General features: G+C 49.6%; 1 protein-coding gene across 17 annotated transcripts in view; it reads right to left on the reverse strand.

Annotated features, from left to right (window-relative positions):
- The window catches only part of LOC141939896 (putative mitochondrial transporter UCP3), a 56,822-nt gene that overhangs the window by 519 nt on the left and 41,023 nt on the right, over nt 1–15,280 (reverse strand). For 5 of the 17 annotated variants that reach the window (XR_012627782.1, XR_012627781.1, XR_012627783.1 and 2 more), the window contains 4 exons: nt 14,066–15,104; nt 13,234–13,336; nt 4,238–4,458; nt 1,713–2,872 (listed from right to left, as the gene is read on the reverse strand). Coding sequence is in view for 11 of the 17 variants with exons in the window: in XM_074860561.1 (XP_074716662.1) it covers nt 2,807–2,872; nt 13,234–13,336; nt 14,066–15,104 (1,208 nt within the window). In the remaining 6 variants the exon portion in view is untranslated. Of the gene's footprint in view, nt 1–52; nt 234–325; nt 428–535; nt 734–1,203; nt 1,415–1,551; nt 1,691–1,711; nt 3,555–4,237; nt 4,459–4,593; nt 4,644–7,719; nt 8,790–11,115; nt 12,623–12,645; nt 13,141–13,233; nt 13,337–14,065; nt 15,105–15,280 lie in introns of those variants that run through there. The other 12 variants (XM_074860575.1, XM_074860574.1, XM_074860572.1 and 9 more) reach the window with 12 other exon arrangements.

The following is a 15,280-nucleotide window of genomic DNA, read 5'->3' on the forward strand; positions in this document are numbered from 1 at the left end:
CAGAGGCGCTTGTTTGCACCGAGTTTGGGTTTTTTGGGTTTTAACAACTCACCCCTTGTAGAAGCCGGCCAGGCCCTCCTGCATGAGCAGGGCCAGGAGGCAGCTGAGCACGTTGCGGTACTGCCCGGGGCTGGAGTTCATGTACCGTGTCTTCACCACGTCCACCGGCGAGGCCACCACCGTGGCGCAAAAACCGGCCCCGAAAGCGGCCACGAAGTGACAGGGGACGTTGTCTGTGGAGCAGAGCCCAGGGGATGTTGAGGGTCACAGGGCTGGCATCCACCTGTGTCCCTGTTCCCCTGCCAACCCCCGGTGCCGTCCTCACCCGTCATTAGCTGTGCCCGCAGCAGCGTGTCCTTAATGAGGTCGTAGGTGACGAGTTCCCCGCAGTTGATGATGGCGTTACGGGCGATGTTGGGCAGCGTCCCTGGGTGGGAGGGTGGTGGCATGGGGGGGACAGCAGTCACATCCCCTCCTAGAGCACCCTACGTGGGTGCCCCAGCCCTCCCATCCCTGTCCCTGTCCCCTCCGTTACCTCTCCAGAGCCCGCGGACTCCCTCCTCCCTGGCGATGGTGCGGTAGGCGTCCACCGTGCCGCTGTACCGCCGGGTGCCATCCGGCAGCGCCCCGGTAGCCTGGAACCGGACCTTGACCACGTCGGTGGGTTGGGCGCATGTCACTGCCACCGCCCCCGTGGTGCAGCCCGCCAGCACCCGCGCTGCCAGCCCTGTGCCTGGAAGGGGCGAATTGTGGGACCCCTGGCCTTAGGGGGAGCCCCCCCCCCCACCTGTCCTGCGGGGATCCCCAGGGGAGAGGCCTAGAGGGGGGGTGCTTGGTGGAGGGTGCATCTTGGAGCCATTGTGCCCCTCTGGGGGGGATTGTGCCCCCCCGGGAGAGGATTGTGACCCTCTGAGAGAGGGTTGTGCCCTCCGCCCCCCACCCCAGAAATGGTTGTGCCCCCCTGGAAGAGGGTTGTGACCTCCAGGAGAGGATTGTGACCCTCTGGGAGAGGGTTGTGCCCCCCCGGGAAATGGTTGAGTCCTCCTGGGAGAGGACTGTGCCCCCCCCTGGGAGAGTGTTGTGCACCCCCAGAAGAGTGTTGTGCCCTCCCAGAAAAGGGTTGTGTCCCCCCAGGAGAGGGTTGTGCCTCCCTAGGAGAGGGTTTTAGCCCTCCGGGAGAGGGCTGTGCATCAGGACACTCACTCTCAGCCCCTTTGGGGGTGTAGAGCTGCTTGACGGAGTCGTACAGCCCAATGCGGATGGAGGCGAAGCTCATCTGCCGCTGCAGCCCGGCCACCAGTCCACTGTAGAGGCTACGGGGTCCCTCCGTCCTCACCATGGTGCTCAGCGTCCCCAAAACACCCCGGTACTCCACGGTGCCGCTGCTCCGGGGGATCCGCACCTCCCCTTGGATCTGCGGGGTTACCGCATCACCCTGCAGTCCACCCCTAATCCCCAAAACGCCCCCAGCTTGGGGCGGGGGGAGCAGGCGTGGGGGGACCCCAGCGTTGTGGGGTGCTCCAGCCACCCGTGGGATTTTGGGGGAGGTACCTGCAGCCGCACTTTGGCGGTGTCCAGGGGGAAGGTGCAGAGGTCGGCGATGCAGGCGGCCATCCCGGCGCTGACGAACTTCACAGCGGCTGTCGGGGGCACCTCGGGGGGCTTCAGACCCACCATCGTGGCAGAGAGGCTGGAAGGAAATGGGGATGGGGGGGGAGGGTTGTGGGGGGGGGGAGCCGGGGTGCTGCGTCGGTGTCTGGTTTGGGGACGGAGGTGACGATGGGGCGTGGTGGCTCTCACTGGCTTTGGCCAACCTCAAAAGCCAAAATCTTGCCCCATTTCCTCGCCTGCATCCCTGGGGAAACTGAGGCACGGGTCTTCCCCACTCAGGATTCCCCAACACCCACCCTGCCAAAACGGAGTTGGGGGGGACCTCAGTGAGATTGTCTCCCCCAGGGTGACCTGCCCGGGGCTGTGTCCCCCCCCAGGGCCTCACCGTAGGGACCTCGGCACCGCGTCCCAGCTCCTGCCTTACACCCCTCTCAGCTGGCTCCTTGGCCCCCCCCTTATATAGCACCCGGGAGGACATTCCAGCGGCCACAGGGATCAAGTGACAGCGAAACCCAGTTCCCCCGGTGGCATTTGAGCTGGTGAGAGCGGGGCCACCCCGCACCCGTGACAGGGGGCATGTGTTTCAGCCCTCTGCTGAAACACAGGGCATAGATGGGGGGGGGGAAGGAGGGGGGTCCTGCCCAGATGCCCCAGCACCCATCGGAGCGAAGCATCCAACAGTGGTGGCCACTGGGACCTCAGCGATGGGTGAATCCGGTTGTTTTTTTAACCCAAACGAGTGGCAGAAAATGCTTGCCCAAGGCTTTAAAAATGAGCTGTTTGGAGGCAGAGCAGCACCGAGCGCTCCCCCCTTTGCCCCTGGCACGGACCACGCAGCTGTAACCCATCCCGGTGGGATTTCCTCCACGTGGTGTAACGTGGCCCCGAAGGCAGGGAGCCACACAGGGGTAAATCCCTCCTTTGTAAATCCCTCCCGTGTTCATGCTCCGCATGGCAAAAACCAGGAGGGACAGAGCTCAGGGACAAGGTGGGGTGACGGCTCAAGAAATGCCCCTTTTCCTCCATTTTCTTAAAGCTCCATGTGTTTAACCCGTTGTGCTATTTAGCACCACACATACAAAGCCCACAGGACTGGTGGAAGAGCACCTGGGCAGAAAGCCTCCGCTTGCCCTCCCGGGAGGGATTTTGAGCTGGTTTAGCACCCCGAAGGCACCTTCTCTCTGTCGCTCGGGCTCTAGGCAGAGGCTCCTCCGGCGCCGACACCGCTCTCCGGCTGCCGGCACTTTGCGCCACCGCTGACCTAAATGCAAGAGGAAGAAGCTGTTTATCTCCTGCACGACATAGAACTCGGGAGTCAACATTGTCACCTCTGCTCTGACCACATTCCCAACGCAGTCGGTGTCCCGCCTGGGCTTTTTGGGGATGCCTGATCGCTTCCTAGAATTCTTATCTTGCAGCTTTTAAGGACGTATCATTAAGAAAAAGTGTCTGTGGATAGGTTAAATTTGTATTTCTGCTTCTATGCAAATAATTGGTAACTCAGTGTTCAATGATACAGGAGTTGCTAATGCACTGTTAAACCCTGAGATTTCCTAGAGAAAATCCTGAACCTAGCAAGTAAAAAGGGATTAAGCTGTACAAAATGTGTATTAAGTACTTCTGAGAAGCACTGAAACTGTAGGAACCGCTTGCTGTAGATGCAAAAGTCATGAGCAGATTTTACCAGTGCGGGCGGGTTGTGTTCACAGTAAATTCTGCATTTTTTCCCCTGTGAAAAATAAAACTGCAGAGGTGAGAGGGGAAAAAAGGGATGCTGAAGGCAAAGCTCTGATTTGGAGCCTTCGCTCGCCTCATTCCAGGCGCTATTCAGTTACTCTGCGAAGCGGCGACCTTTCCGTGTGCCCCCATGTCTTCCAAGAACAATTCCTCCGACGTCCTCTCCTGCCCGCTCCTGGAGGCTCTGGGGGAAGGAATCGCCTCCACCTGTTAACAAGAAGCTCGTGACCCGGCGGCGGGACGCTTCGCACCAGACGACAAGAAACTAAGAGAATTTTATTGAAACAAACGCTGGAGAGCAGTACAAAAATAACTTAGCTGGGTTCGCATCAAAGCCCATTATCCAAACGTTCCTGAGGTAAAAATGTACAAAAATAATTTAGAATATAAAAGCTCTGTATTTCTAGTAAACCCCTTTCGTACACACATCAGTATTTTACAGTATTCTTGGCCCGTATTTACTCAAACACCTTGGGCACATAAATTCCTCTAGAATCAGCAAATTATGCTTCCCACCAACTATTTTTGAAAGGCCACTGGGGAGGGAGCTCGTCTTCCCTCCTCCTCCACAGCACCCGCCGGCAGGGAGGCAACAGTTCTTAATGCTCACAAATTTCTAACCTTCTTCATCCTTTGGTTGAAGAAAACTGTCTCAAAATGGGATACTTTTTGTTTACTCGAGAAAAAGGTTAATTAGCGAAATTTCACATGAATAAATCCCCAAAACGGGGTATCTGGAGAGCAGGTAACAGCTCATCGGTTAACCGAAGTGGTTGACCTGCCCTTGCAAGACACAGGGTCTCTCAGCTCCCCTGGGCTGACCATCAGCCTTAAATCCCTCTAACGGGATCCCAATTAGGCAAATTAAAAACCAGAGCCTGAAACCTACAGCTTCCACCTCCTCTTCCCTGAGGACCCGGCCTTCACCGATGTGTCAGGCCGCGGCTCGGGAAGCACGACAGCCTCTCGCCGATGTTATTCCTTCTTGGACAGCTGAGCAGAGAAAATCCTGGCGATTCTTTTGGTTTCCTCTTCTGAGAGATTGGCCGTGGGCCGGGGACAATTCGGCCTTCGGTAGGGGATGCCCCCCGGCGCCGCTCTGCTTTCGCTCTGCAGAGAGAGGCAACAAGACATTAGAGCCCTGTCAGCTCTGCCCCGCACCTCTTCTCTGATCACGACAAACCACGGGGTCGAGAAGTTGGTTACACGGGAAAAAACCCTCGTGATGGGTTTTCTGTCACTCACCGGTTCCCCTCGGAGGGGTTTTACTCTTGTTCCACACACCTGAGGCGCAACTGTTTCGAAAAAAAGAGCTGTCTGTTCCAACTGCTTGGAAAAAACAATCCAGGATGGTGAAATATTTCCCTGCCTGACGCAGGATTAGACGCTGCAATGCTATTTTTTCTCAACGCTGCAGAAAGCAAAAGCTAAAAACCAAAATTAGAAAGGTCCAAACCACGTCACCTGGCTCTGGCAAGCGAACTCTGAATCTGTGAATGTCTGTCCTCAGTCAAAGTCGTCTTGTACGAAGCTAAAGAAATTACACCAGTGGATTCGCTGGGCTCTGACCCTCTGAATTTTGGTTTTCAGTGATAAATTTTTAATTTGCAGGATGCTAAAAACCAAACCACCTTGCAATGGAGAGGCAAGGCTCCTACACAACAAATCCAAGCCTGCTGCCAAAGTAGACAGCTCAGTTTCAGCAGCCCATGAGATGAAAACCACCGTTTTAAGCATTTTACCACTACCCTTGGTTTGCACACATCCTCCACAGCAGCACTAAAGACGGATATTTTCAGTGTACAAAGAAACCCACATTTCTCCCCAACTAGTTTAGAGCCAGGTCGTGCTCGCGAAGCAGTGAGAGAGGAGAGACCCGGCTTCAGAGGTTGAAGCACGTGCTGCTGGTTTAGGACGTGTCGCTCAGTAGCCGCGGGGCCAGGAACGTCTGGTGGCGAGGGGGGGTTGTTTTGGGAAGCCGATACGCCGGGTCGACCTTTCACCTACATCGCTGAGCTGCTTCTCCCTCCGCGCCAGGCCCTGCCTTGCTGGGCAGAGTCGTGGTGGAAAGGTCTCCTAAGGTGATCAAATCCCTCCTGTTCCTGTGCGCTCCCCGCTTTGACGTGCACTGTTTGGGGAGGGAAATGGCTTTTTTAGGAATCAGTGGTTTTGGAGATTTCTTGTTACCTGGACTTTACAGGCTCGGATGATGAGCACGTTGGGAATTAGCCCTGCGACAGCTTCACTGGGGAAGATGCTGATGGGAAAACAGTCTGCAGATAAAACCCACCCCCCCAGTCTGTACATCCTGGGCGTAGCTGTGCTTGCTAGAGCCAGGGCAAAGCACAAGAGACTAATTGTGAGCTAATTGTAAAAGGAGCAAGCTTTAGAAAACCGTTTTCTCTTCGGATATTATTAATAGCAGGAATAATTAATAAATAGATATTGTTTTAAAGGTTTAATTAATAGAGCACAGGTGCTCTAGGAACAATACTGACAGTTTAAGCAACTTAAAAAGGCTAGGTAATGAAAAGCTAGACATAGATTAAGTATATGTTAAATAGAACATTTTGAGTCTTTTCTCAGAAGCCTGAAAGTGAATTATGATGAAGATTGTTCAGAAGATAAGTAACCACGATGACCGAAGGCTGCATCAGTGAGCAGTGGTGTCCGAAGAGGAATTGGAACGCAACGATAAGAACTAGTCGAAACTGTGGACTTTTAAAATTGATGATGAATTGAGAGCTGAAAGTTCCTGGAAAATCACCAAAGGCTCTTTGTATTGTGTTATATCACATATAGAGAGGGTGTTTTTTGTGAGCTGTTGCCACTCACTGAGGTGATGGCCCAACTATGAGTTGTTACTAAAGCCAGCCTAGAGGTGCCCACGGTCTGGTGAAATCCTTTAACACTAATTTAACATCAGCTACAAGTTCTGCAAACAGACAAGAGGCTGTAACCCCAGGCCAGCGTTTCCTAAAGGATGATTTTCAGACACCCTGAGCCAGCCTGCTCCTGCGCAGCCGGATTCGGGAGGCAGATGGACCAACACTCACCAGCATGATGGGTTTGGTCACTGGCTGGTTAATAAAAAGGATGACAAGGGTGGGACCAGCTCGTGTGGTTTCACATCCAACAGTGCAGAAAAGGCTTACGACCAGCTAATTAGGAATACTTACACCCTAAACACCGTCTCCCAGTTTCATACGGCTAATTGTGTAAAAATTAAGTGACTAGTGCTGCAAAAGACTTCAAACTGTATCCAGGAAAACAGTTACGGGCATAATGCTTCAAAACACTGCCCATTTTTATCATACTGAAAAAACATACGTGTATATTTATGAGAATCCTTGATTGGTTTTTCTTTCTTAACACTGCTCTAGGATGATTTTCCTAAATGAAACTATAACAAGCTGAGAGAGATTAAAATGCAGACCTGGCAGCATTAGAAGCTTAAAAACCAGCAGAGAGATGCTTCCTGGCCAAACCACCTCCCTCTGACAGCTCGTTCTACTCCGGGTCGGCCAGAAATGACAGTAGCTTGTTCTTCTCACACTGTTTTCTGTGCCAACTGTCTGTGAAACAGCTGAAACTTTAGTACTGGCCGGAGACAGACAGTAACCAGCTCAGCCTGGCTCGGCGCTGGTCCCTGATCTCTGCACAGCAGTCCTAAGAGGTTCACAGAGAAAAAGGTTCAAAGTGAAAGCTCAGATTGGTAAAAGGCTTCTGGTTTTCGTGCATCAAGCAGCGTTGGCTTCTGAACATCAGTTTTATGTATTTGCAAGGAATTGGTATGGACAACCCTATCCCTCGAACCAGGAATGTCTGTAACTGCAACAAAACCAAAAAACCCCAAGGAAATGCCAGCTCTTAAATCCAACACGCTGCCCAAATTGCAGCCAGACAACCCCGTACTGCTGCTCTGCACTGGCACTGTACTTCAGAAACTCTTTCCTTCCAGCTGCGATGATGCTGCTTGTCCTCTAACGAGCGCCCTGTTCTACCCTGGAGGATCCTACAGCACTGACACACCTAAAAAAGATTGTCTGCAAAACTACGCGCAGGTGAAAAGCTTGTAGGAACCAACTGCAGTATGAAACCAGAAGCAGGTTTACCCTGTAGCAACGGCGCTCTATCAAATTCCTCAAATCATCCAATTAACCCTATTTAAAGGGTCACGGAGCTGCATTTCCTACCTCTCACAATTCCCCTCAGCTTGGAGCTGAGAGATGGCAACTCCCGCTCTGAGTGGAAGGAATAAACGCAGATGGCTTTCGCTGACCCAACAGGACTTTTCCAGTGAATTTCTGTGGGAGGAGCTGCAAGTCCTGCAACTCAGAAGAGAAGGTGACGTCATGTGTTGGATAAAATAAAGGAAAAGAATAAAATTGCCTCAAGAATCCACCAGAGACCGCAGCACAGCTGAGTATTTCTGCAGAAATGAAAGGACTTTTTTGGGGGGGGCTTGCACTAGTGACCCAAACCAGCTATAAAATAATCTTACCCTGGTTGCAAGAATTTTAAAAATTGATTCTAAAGGAGAAATTAAATGAGATTTTCTCCTTTGTTCTTAGGGTTAACAATCCAGAGGTGGCATAGTATTTCTCCTGCCTCAGGGGCACGTCACAACCTGAGCTGTTGTAAGCCAGAGGCTGCTGCAGCAAACGCTGCCCCTGGCTGCCATTTTGCCATCGGTGCAATAACACACCCCAAAAGAGCACTGTACTCTAAAAGTGAAAACACAACAGAAGAGCAGCTGTCTGCTGCTATTAGATGACACCGAGGTGACAGAAAGCAGTTTGTACGCTCCTGGCTTGGAGCTTGGAAAACATCCCACTTGGGTGCTGTTTGGGAGAGAAGCGGCTAAAATCCTCCTCCTTCAATTTTCATCCCACCGCCTCCACCTGTAGAGGTGCTCAGATGCACAGATCTGTCCCGAGGACCTGCCTAACGACACATTTCCAGCTGTAGGAAAGATTTTAGCAGCTCTTCTTGCTGCTATTCTACACACACAGGTGTGAATCAAGAATAGGGAAGTTTAAACGCGTGGTCAACGCTCCCAGCTCGCGCAGATTATTACGAAATTACATTTGCAGGTTTAGTTTCACTGACAATTCTGGGATATGGCTACAGGGAAGAGCTACACTTCTATATTTCCCTCTGTATAAAGCTATTTTTCTTTGAAATACACAAATTCCTCGCACACAGAACATTTAGCGAGACCTTCTAGCCTCAGTGCTCCCTTAAAATGCTCCTTTGATACATCAAACGGGCAGTTTCAAACTGTCAGAATTTTAACTTTCTGCATAGTTTTGAGAGCACATACCTGAAACATCGTGTTTACACCATTCCTTGCCTCCAAAATGGGCTTTGCCAGTTCAAACTACGACCTGAGCACAAGCAGACCCCGAGTACCTGACGCTCAGCCTTGAAGCAGACACCTTTAATCAGAGAGATGCAAGAGGAAAGAGGACTTATGCACAGAAAATCACCTTTCACTTTTCTTTTTATAGAAATGGCAGCGATGCGGCAGGACACTTAAACCAGGGTTATCTAATCACTGTGTGCCAAGGATTGGAGTAAAGCAAACAGATTTATTAGTATTTTCTAGGTCTTGGGGCAGATGGCTTATCTCAAGGTTAAAGAATTCCGGTAACATTTCAGCCCGGTGGCTCAGCAAGTTTAACAGCTGGTTTTCTTTCTGCACAGTGATGAAGGAGTGAAAAGAAATCTGTGTTAATAGGCTACAACCTGCCCCTGGAGTGACCTTGTACCTTCTTCTGCTTTCTGGACAGGAAAAGGTTTGTATCAAATCACAGACCACAGCCAGCAGCTCCGAAGTGGAGGTGAAGAATACAGCCACCTTTTCTTCTTTTTCTGATGGTGGAGAATGTCAGCATTTCTGTTCAGCAGGTTAGGAGGGCAAATTTAATGAGTGAAAGGCTTAGCTCTGTTCTCTGGGTAAGCTGAGTAAGGGAAAAGAAGAGCCTTAGTGGCTGCGACTGAAACGGGGGCAAGAGCAAGAAGAAACATGACAACAAGAAAGGATGTTTGGGGCCTTGCTAACCATCTGCGTTTTTAGAACAGATAAAAGCTTGTTATTCTGAATCTCCCCAAGTCTGTGTTATGAAAGTGTTATTTCTAATTTATACTACGGTAAACCTATGTATATGTGAAAATATTAATTATTCTGAATAAAACTGGTTTCCATGTAAGTTTCTTAACATTTTTGAATATTCACAGACATGGGGGGGGGGGGGGGAAATCAAGATATTTTAATTAAAAGTTTATTAACTCTCCAATTTTTAAAATACTTCCTCCTAACCCCCCAAAACCCAGCTTCATTCCCAGTAGACTGGGCCAACTCTGAAAGGCAGCAAGTCCTAACATGGGTTATCTCATGGGAATCACGTTTAAATGTTTTCGCTCTAGCATACGATTGCCCCAAACCCTGACCAGAGTCAATGCTGCAGTGCCCTCCGTGTGAAATAACACACCTAGAGAGATTAGATTTCTGCCCTGAAAAATCAGCAATAGTATATAACGTAGTATGGAACAGATGAAGGCAGTAAAGGCAAAGAGGGAGGAGAAGGGAGGCCAGGAGCAACAGTCAGAAATAAGATTTGGATAATAATCTGGGCCACTTAAACATCGGCTCTGACTCATTTAAAAATTAGTTGTAGCTTTACAGTAAATACAAAACAGTGTTGGATGCTATTAAGTTCAGCCGTGAAATTGGATAATTTTCCCTAAGTTGTATCAGGAACTGCCTGGAAAAAGACCAAGAGGAGAAAAGTGTGAAGCTGCTCCTGAACTTGAGAAGCGGCAGAAGTTGAACTGGGGCTGCTGGATTGGATGGGACAGCAGGTGACCAGTGTGGGAGAGGAGAGCTGGGAAGGACCTTGAGAACTGGAAGCCTGAATCAGATGTAATGGAGAAAAAAAGATCAAAAAATTTTAGATTTTGTGAGGCTCTGCAAAACTCATATCCCTGGAAGGTAATGGCAGCGTCCAGGATGAGGCCTGAGCTGCTGCAGCACCTTCTCCGATCTCCGCATCCTCGCAGCATGAGCCGAGTCAACCCTTTTGCCTCCAAATGCTGCCAGCTCATGGAATCCCAGAATCATCTGGGTTGGAAAAGCCCTTGAAGCTCCTCCAGTCCAACCATGAACCTCACCCTGACTGTTCCCAACTCCACCAGAGCCCTCAGCGCTGGGTCAACCCGACTCTTCAACCCCTCCAGGGATGGGGACTCCCCCCCTGCCCTGGGCAGCCCATTCCAACGCCCAACAACCCCTTCTGCAAAGAAATCCTTCCTAAGAGCCAGTCTGACCCTGCCCTGGCGCAGCTTGAGGCCATTCCCTCTTGGCCTGCCGCTGGTTCCTTGGCTCAAGAGACTCATCCCCCCTCTCTGCACCCTCCTTTCAGGCAGTTGGAGAGGGCCAGGAGGTCTCCCCTCAGCCTCCTCTTCTCCACACTAAACCCCCCCAGTTCCCTCAGCCGCTCCCCATCACACCTGTGCTCCAGACCCTGCACCAGCTCCGTTGCCCTTCTCTGGACACGCTCGAGTCATTCAATGGCCTTTTTGGAGTGAGGGGCCCAAAACTGAACCCAGGAATGGAGGGGCGGCCTCACCAGTGCCGAGCACAGGGGTAAGATCCCTTCCCTGTCCCTGCTGGCCACGCTAGTGCTGATACAAGCCAGGATGCCATTGGCCTTCTTGGCCACCTGGGCACACTGCTGGCTCATTATCAATCAATCCCCCCCAGGTCCCTCTCTGACTGGCAGCTCTCCAGCCACTCCTCCCCAAGCCTGTAGCACTGCTGGGGGTTGTTGTGGCCCAAGTGCAGCACCCGGCATTTGGCCTTAGTGAAACTCCTCCACTTGGCCTCAGCCCATCGCTCCAGCCTGGCCAGATCTCTCTGTAGAGCCTCCCTACCCTCGAGCAGATCAACACTCCCACCCCAAGCTCTTCGGCCTTGACTGCCCACTTCGCCTCCTCGCTGTTTCTTCATCATTTTGCGTAGGAAGGCGGGGAAAGCAGGGAGTGGGGCAGGACGGGGAGAGGTGGCAGGAACCCCAGGGAGGCCAGGAGAGAGGTTTGCCAGCTGCCACGTGAGTGAGAGGGGACTGCTGATCTCCAGACGAGCACAGCTCGGATTTCAGCCTTGCTGTCACACTCAGTGTTTGCTGAACTGTGCAGGAACCAAACAAACCCAGATTTAGAAACTGATGTTGTTAAGGCTAATTAAAAACAAAACTGTGAGAAAGCAATTTTCCTCAACTCTCATCGGCATAAGGGAAAAACTTGTTTTTCACAGAGGGTGTTCGATGCTGGGTGCACGACACAAGGCACAACTGAGCCCAGTCTCAACAGACCCCTACAAGCGCTCCAGCGAAGGATTAGCTGTAGCTAATCCTGGAATTAAGCTGGTTTAAGGTCAGCTATATCCAAATAGCGCCTTGCTAATACTCTCCCTAATTATTAATAACTTTCAGGAGTGTCTTTCTAGCCACTAAGCTGAGCACTGCAGAGAGAGGGAATTCAAGTAAAGCTGATACTAATATTAAACTGAAGGTTTGAGTGATGATGTGCAGATGCACAGAAAGACACAGTGCTTCCACAGGAAGAACTGGAGATAACTCTGCAGAGAAAGCAAACCTCAGAAGCAGGGGCACGACGGTGAGACAGAGGGGATGGGGGAATCAGTGATGGACAGAAGGGGACAAGGAGAATATGAAGGCGATTCCAAGAGAGAAACACATCTGAGATTCTGCCTTTGATTTCATCCAAAACATTTAGACACAGCACGAGAAATATGCTTAAGAAGCACTAAGACACACTGCAGTCTAGGTGTTATAATCAAGGTATATCTTAGGATGCTTGAAGCATACTATGCCCAAGAGTCCTCTGATAGAGGTCTCTACTTTCATCAGAAACAAGTTTCAGGGGCTTCAGGAAAAGATAATATTATGTAAATCAGAAAAAAATTCATTTTTACAACATAAACCAGCAAAAAGTCAAGTATTTTACCCAAGCTGTAAACATGTTTATTAATTTAAAGTAGTTTCCATTACTTCAGAGCTATTAGATCCTGCCTGTTTCTGTTCTGTTTAATCAAGCAAGCTGTTTCCAATTACATAAATGTTCCTTAGAGCGTTTGTTTCATGGGTCATAAGGCAGGGAACCAACCAATCTTTCCTGGGAGTGGTAAACAAACAGCCCAGCCCCTGCAGTACCCAGATCCACATCAACATCCATAGCAAAGCTCTGGCTGGAAAAGAATAATACATAGGCCTCAAAAGAACCGAGCCACAAACCTAAATAAATATTGTAAATAAATGTTTACGCCCATAAAACCACCTATGAAACGGCAAAAGGAATCAACAGCTTTCCTGGGTGAGGAACACTCCAACTATTCTACTGTTCCCTCTGTGGAAGAAGAGTTACTTGATACCTCTCAAGGAGAGGCTGTCTTGCTGCAAACTCCCTCATTTCTTCCTGATCTAAAAGATACAAATTGGGGTCATAATTACAAGTTACAGCTTGCGTCCTCGAAATTAGGCACCTTACCTCAGATTAAAGCACAAAGAAGCATGGAGTGAGCACCTGCCACTTCCACTGACCCCAGTGAAGAGCAACGTTCACTATTGTATACAAATTGGTTAACATAAATGCTTAAGTATCACCAACGATGCTGCCACGATGCTGAAAATGATTCTCACAGAGAGAAGAGGTATCAGAAAGATTCTCCTTGACTTGATTTGGAAGCCATCACCTCTAAACTGAGCGCTGACAAGGAAAGGGAGAAGTACTTTTGTTCCTGCTTTAACAAACGGACCCCGTTAAGCTAAGACAATAAAGGAAAGGATGTCTCATACTTACTTTCAGAGCTGTGGAAGGATGAGAAGAAATGCTGAGCAGTCTCATGGAGGCTTCCATCTGCTGGGGAGGAAGGAAGAAGTTGGGAACGACGACAGGATCAGATCTGAGCAGAACCATTAAGGAACAACCTTTGGCAGCGTGTAGCTGCGCAGAGCTCCACAGCTGCTGCAGATGTGGAATAAGCCTCGTTGCAACGGGTGTTAGTGGATCCCAGAGGGTGAATCTCATTCATTTTGATCAATATTCTATTGTTCTGAGCGCTTGGTTCTCTCACCTGGCCTCACAGAGCACAGGACGCCAGCTTGCTTTGCAATAATACCTCATGTATTTGTGGAGTCCTTCATCCCGCAAAAATTCCAACACAACTTAGCGAAACCGAATGTGAGATTTGGGATCTGTGCAAGAAATGTGGGAAAGTATTTTAAATGCAAAATAAACTCTGTTTCTTTTAAAACAGAAGAAACACAAGAGCTATAATAGCGCCAACGTGGGGGGAAAAAAAGGCAAGACATCACGTTGAAACTACCCAAAATGAAATGACTGTCATGGATCACAGAATATATTATATAATAATATAATTATATAATAATATATAATTATTACAATATATTGTACATATTACAATATTGTAATATAATTATTACAAACGGTAAGGAACTCATCACTGCACTGCGTGAACAGCAACATAACAAGGTCTTCCAACTCCAATTCTAGAGGCATTTCCCAGGGAAGAGCTCCACGCAGTGAATTTCTCTTTCCTGAGGCCAGTGAGAATCTAACCAAGAAATGAGACGCTCCCTGAATGCAACGTGTGCTTAAGAAAAAAGGATACAAAAGAATTTTTGGTTTGACAGACTTTCCTGACTCTTCCAGTGGGTCTTCACTACTGTCATCAGAAAAGTTTTCACTGTTTCCTTCTGAGCCTGCTTGGGCTGATACACTCTTAACACAGATCTCATCAGAACCACTTTCTTCCTCGTCTTGACGATCTTCATTCACAGCCTCACTGCTTTCCTCCCTCTCTCTTTCCGTGGTTTTTGGATTGGTCAAACCCACATCTGGCGGAAACTCCAGCACTTCTTCAGAGGCTCCACGAAACTCTACATTTTGCTCTACAGGTTTAGTGTTATATGCTCTATCCCAATCATAATTTCTATTTTCTACAGGGCCACCGGCTGTTTGATGCACTTCCAACAAATGAGCAGGCTGAAACAGCTCCTGCTCCATCGTTTCTGTGCCACTCTCCAGGCTTTGAAAGCCTTCTGTTACTGCCCAAGGATCTGCGTGGAGGCTAACACATGGGCTAACGGCGGTGAGCACGCTTTGGCTGTCACCTTGCAGCGTGCTGGAGAAGGTGCTGCTCCGTCTGTGGTTTCCTCTTCGCCAACAGTCTATATCCACCGAGTGCTGATCCTCAGGCCCCAAGTCTACGGGCGGCTGGTCAGCACCCTGCTCCACTACAGACAGCACACTGGACCAGGGACTAGTTTTGTCCGTTATGGTTGTTATTTCGTTAAGAGTTCGTGGTTCTATAACGTCTTCTTCATAGTCTTCTTCACTGTGTGGCTGGACAGCAAAAGCACCTTCATCTGCCTGGATGTCATCCATCGGCAAAGGATGCTCATCTTCGGGGACAGCTCGCTCTAGAAATTCATGCAACATGTGTCTCTCAAACACAGATCTCCCAACAGGGCACGGCTGCTGCGTATCACCGCAAACGCCGGGCGAGTCCAGCTCAAGTCGGCCTTGACACACTTCAGGCCCAGCTTCTTCATCCTTCTGGTTGGGGACATGTGTAGCACCCAGCTTTCTGCTGCTGTCTTGATGCACGTTAGAAGATTCTTTACTATTTTTAGTTCTAGTCTGTAAGTCTGATTAACAGAAAAGAGCATCAGTAAATGCACAGAGCAACCATTCACCTTTTATCTGATTTATTTGGGCTTTTTGCAGAAAATCATGTATGTAAGAATGCTTAGGAGTTAAACATGCACAGCTTTGCCAAACACTCTGCTGATGTGATCACATTCTGCTCCTGTTACCATTGACA

Source organism: Strix uralensis, chromosome 2, assembly GCF_047716275.1.
Source record: "Strix uralensis isolate ZFMK-TIS-50842 chromosome 2, bStrUra1, whole genome shotgun sequence".
NCBI lineage: Eukaryota > Metazoa > Chordata > Aves > Strigiformes > Strigidae > Strix > Strix uralensis.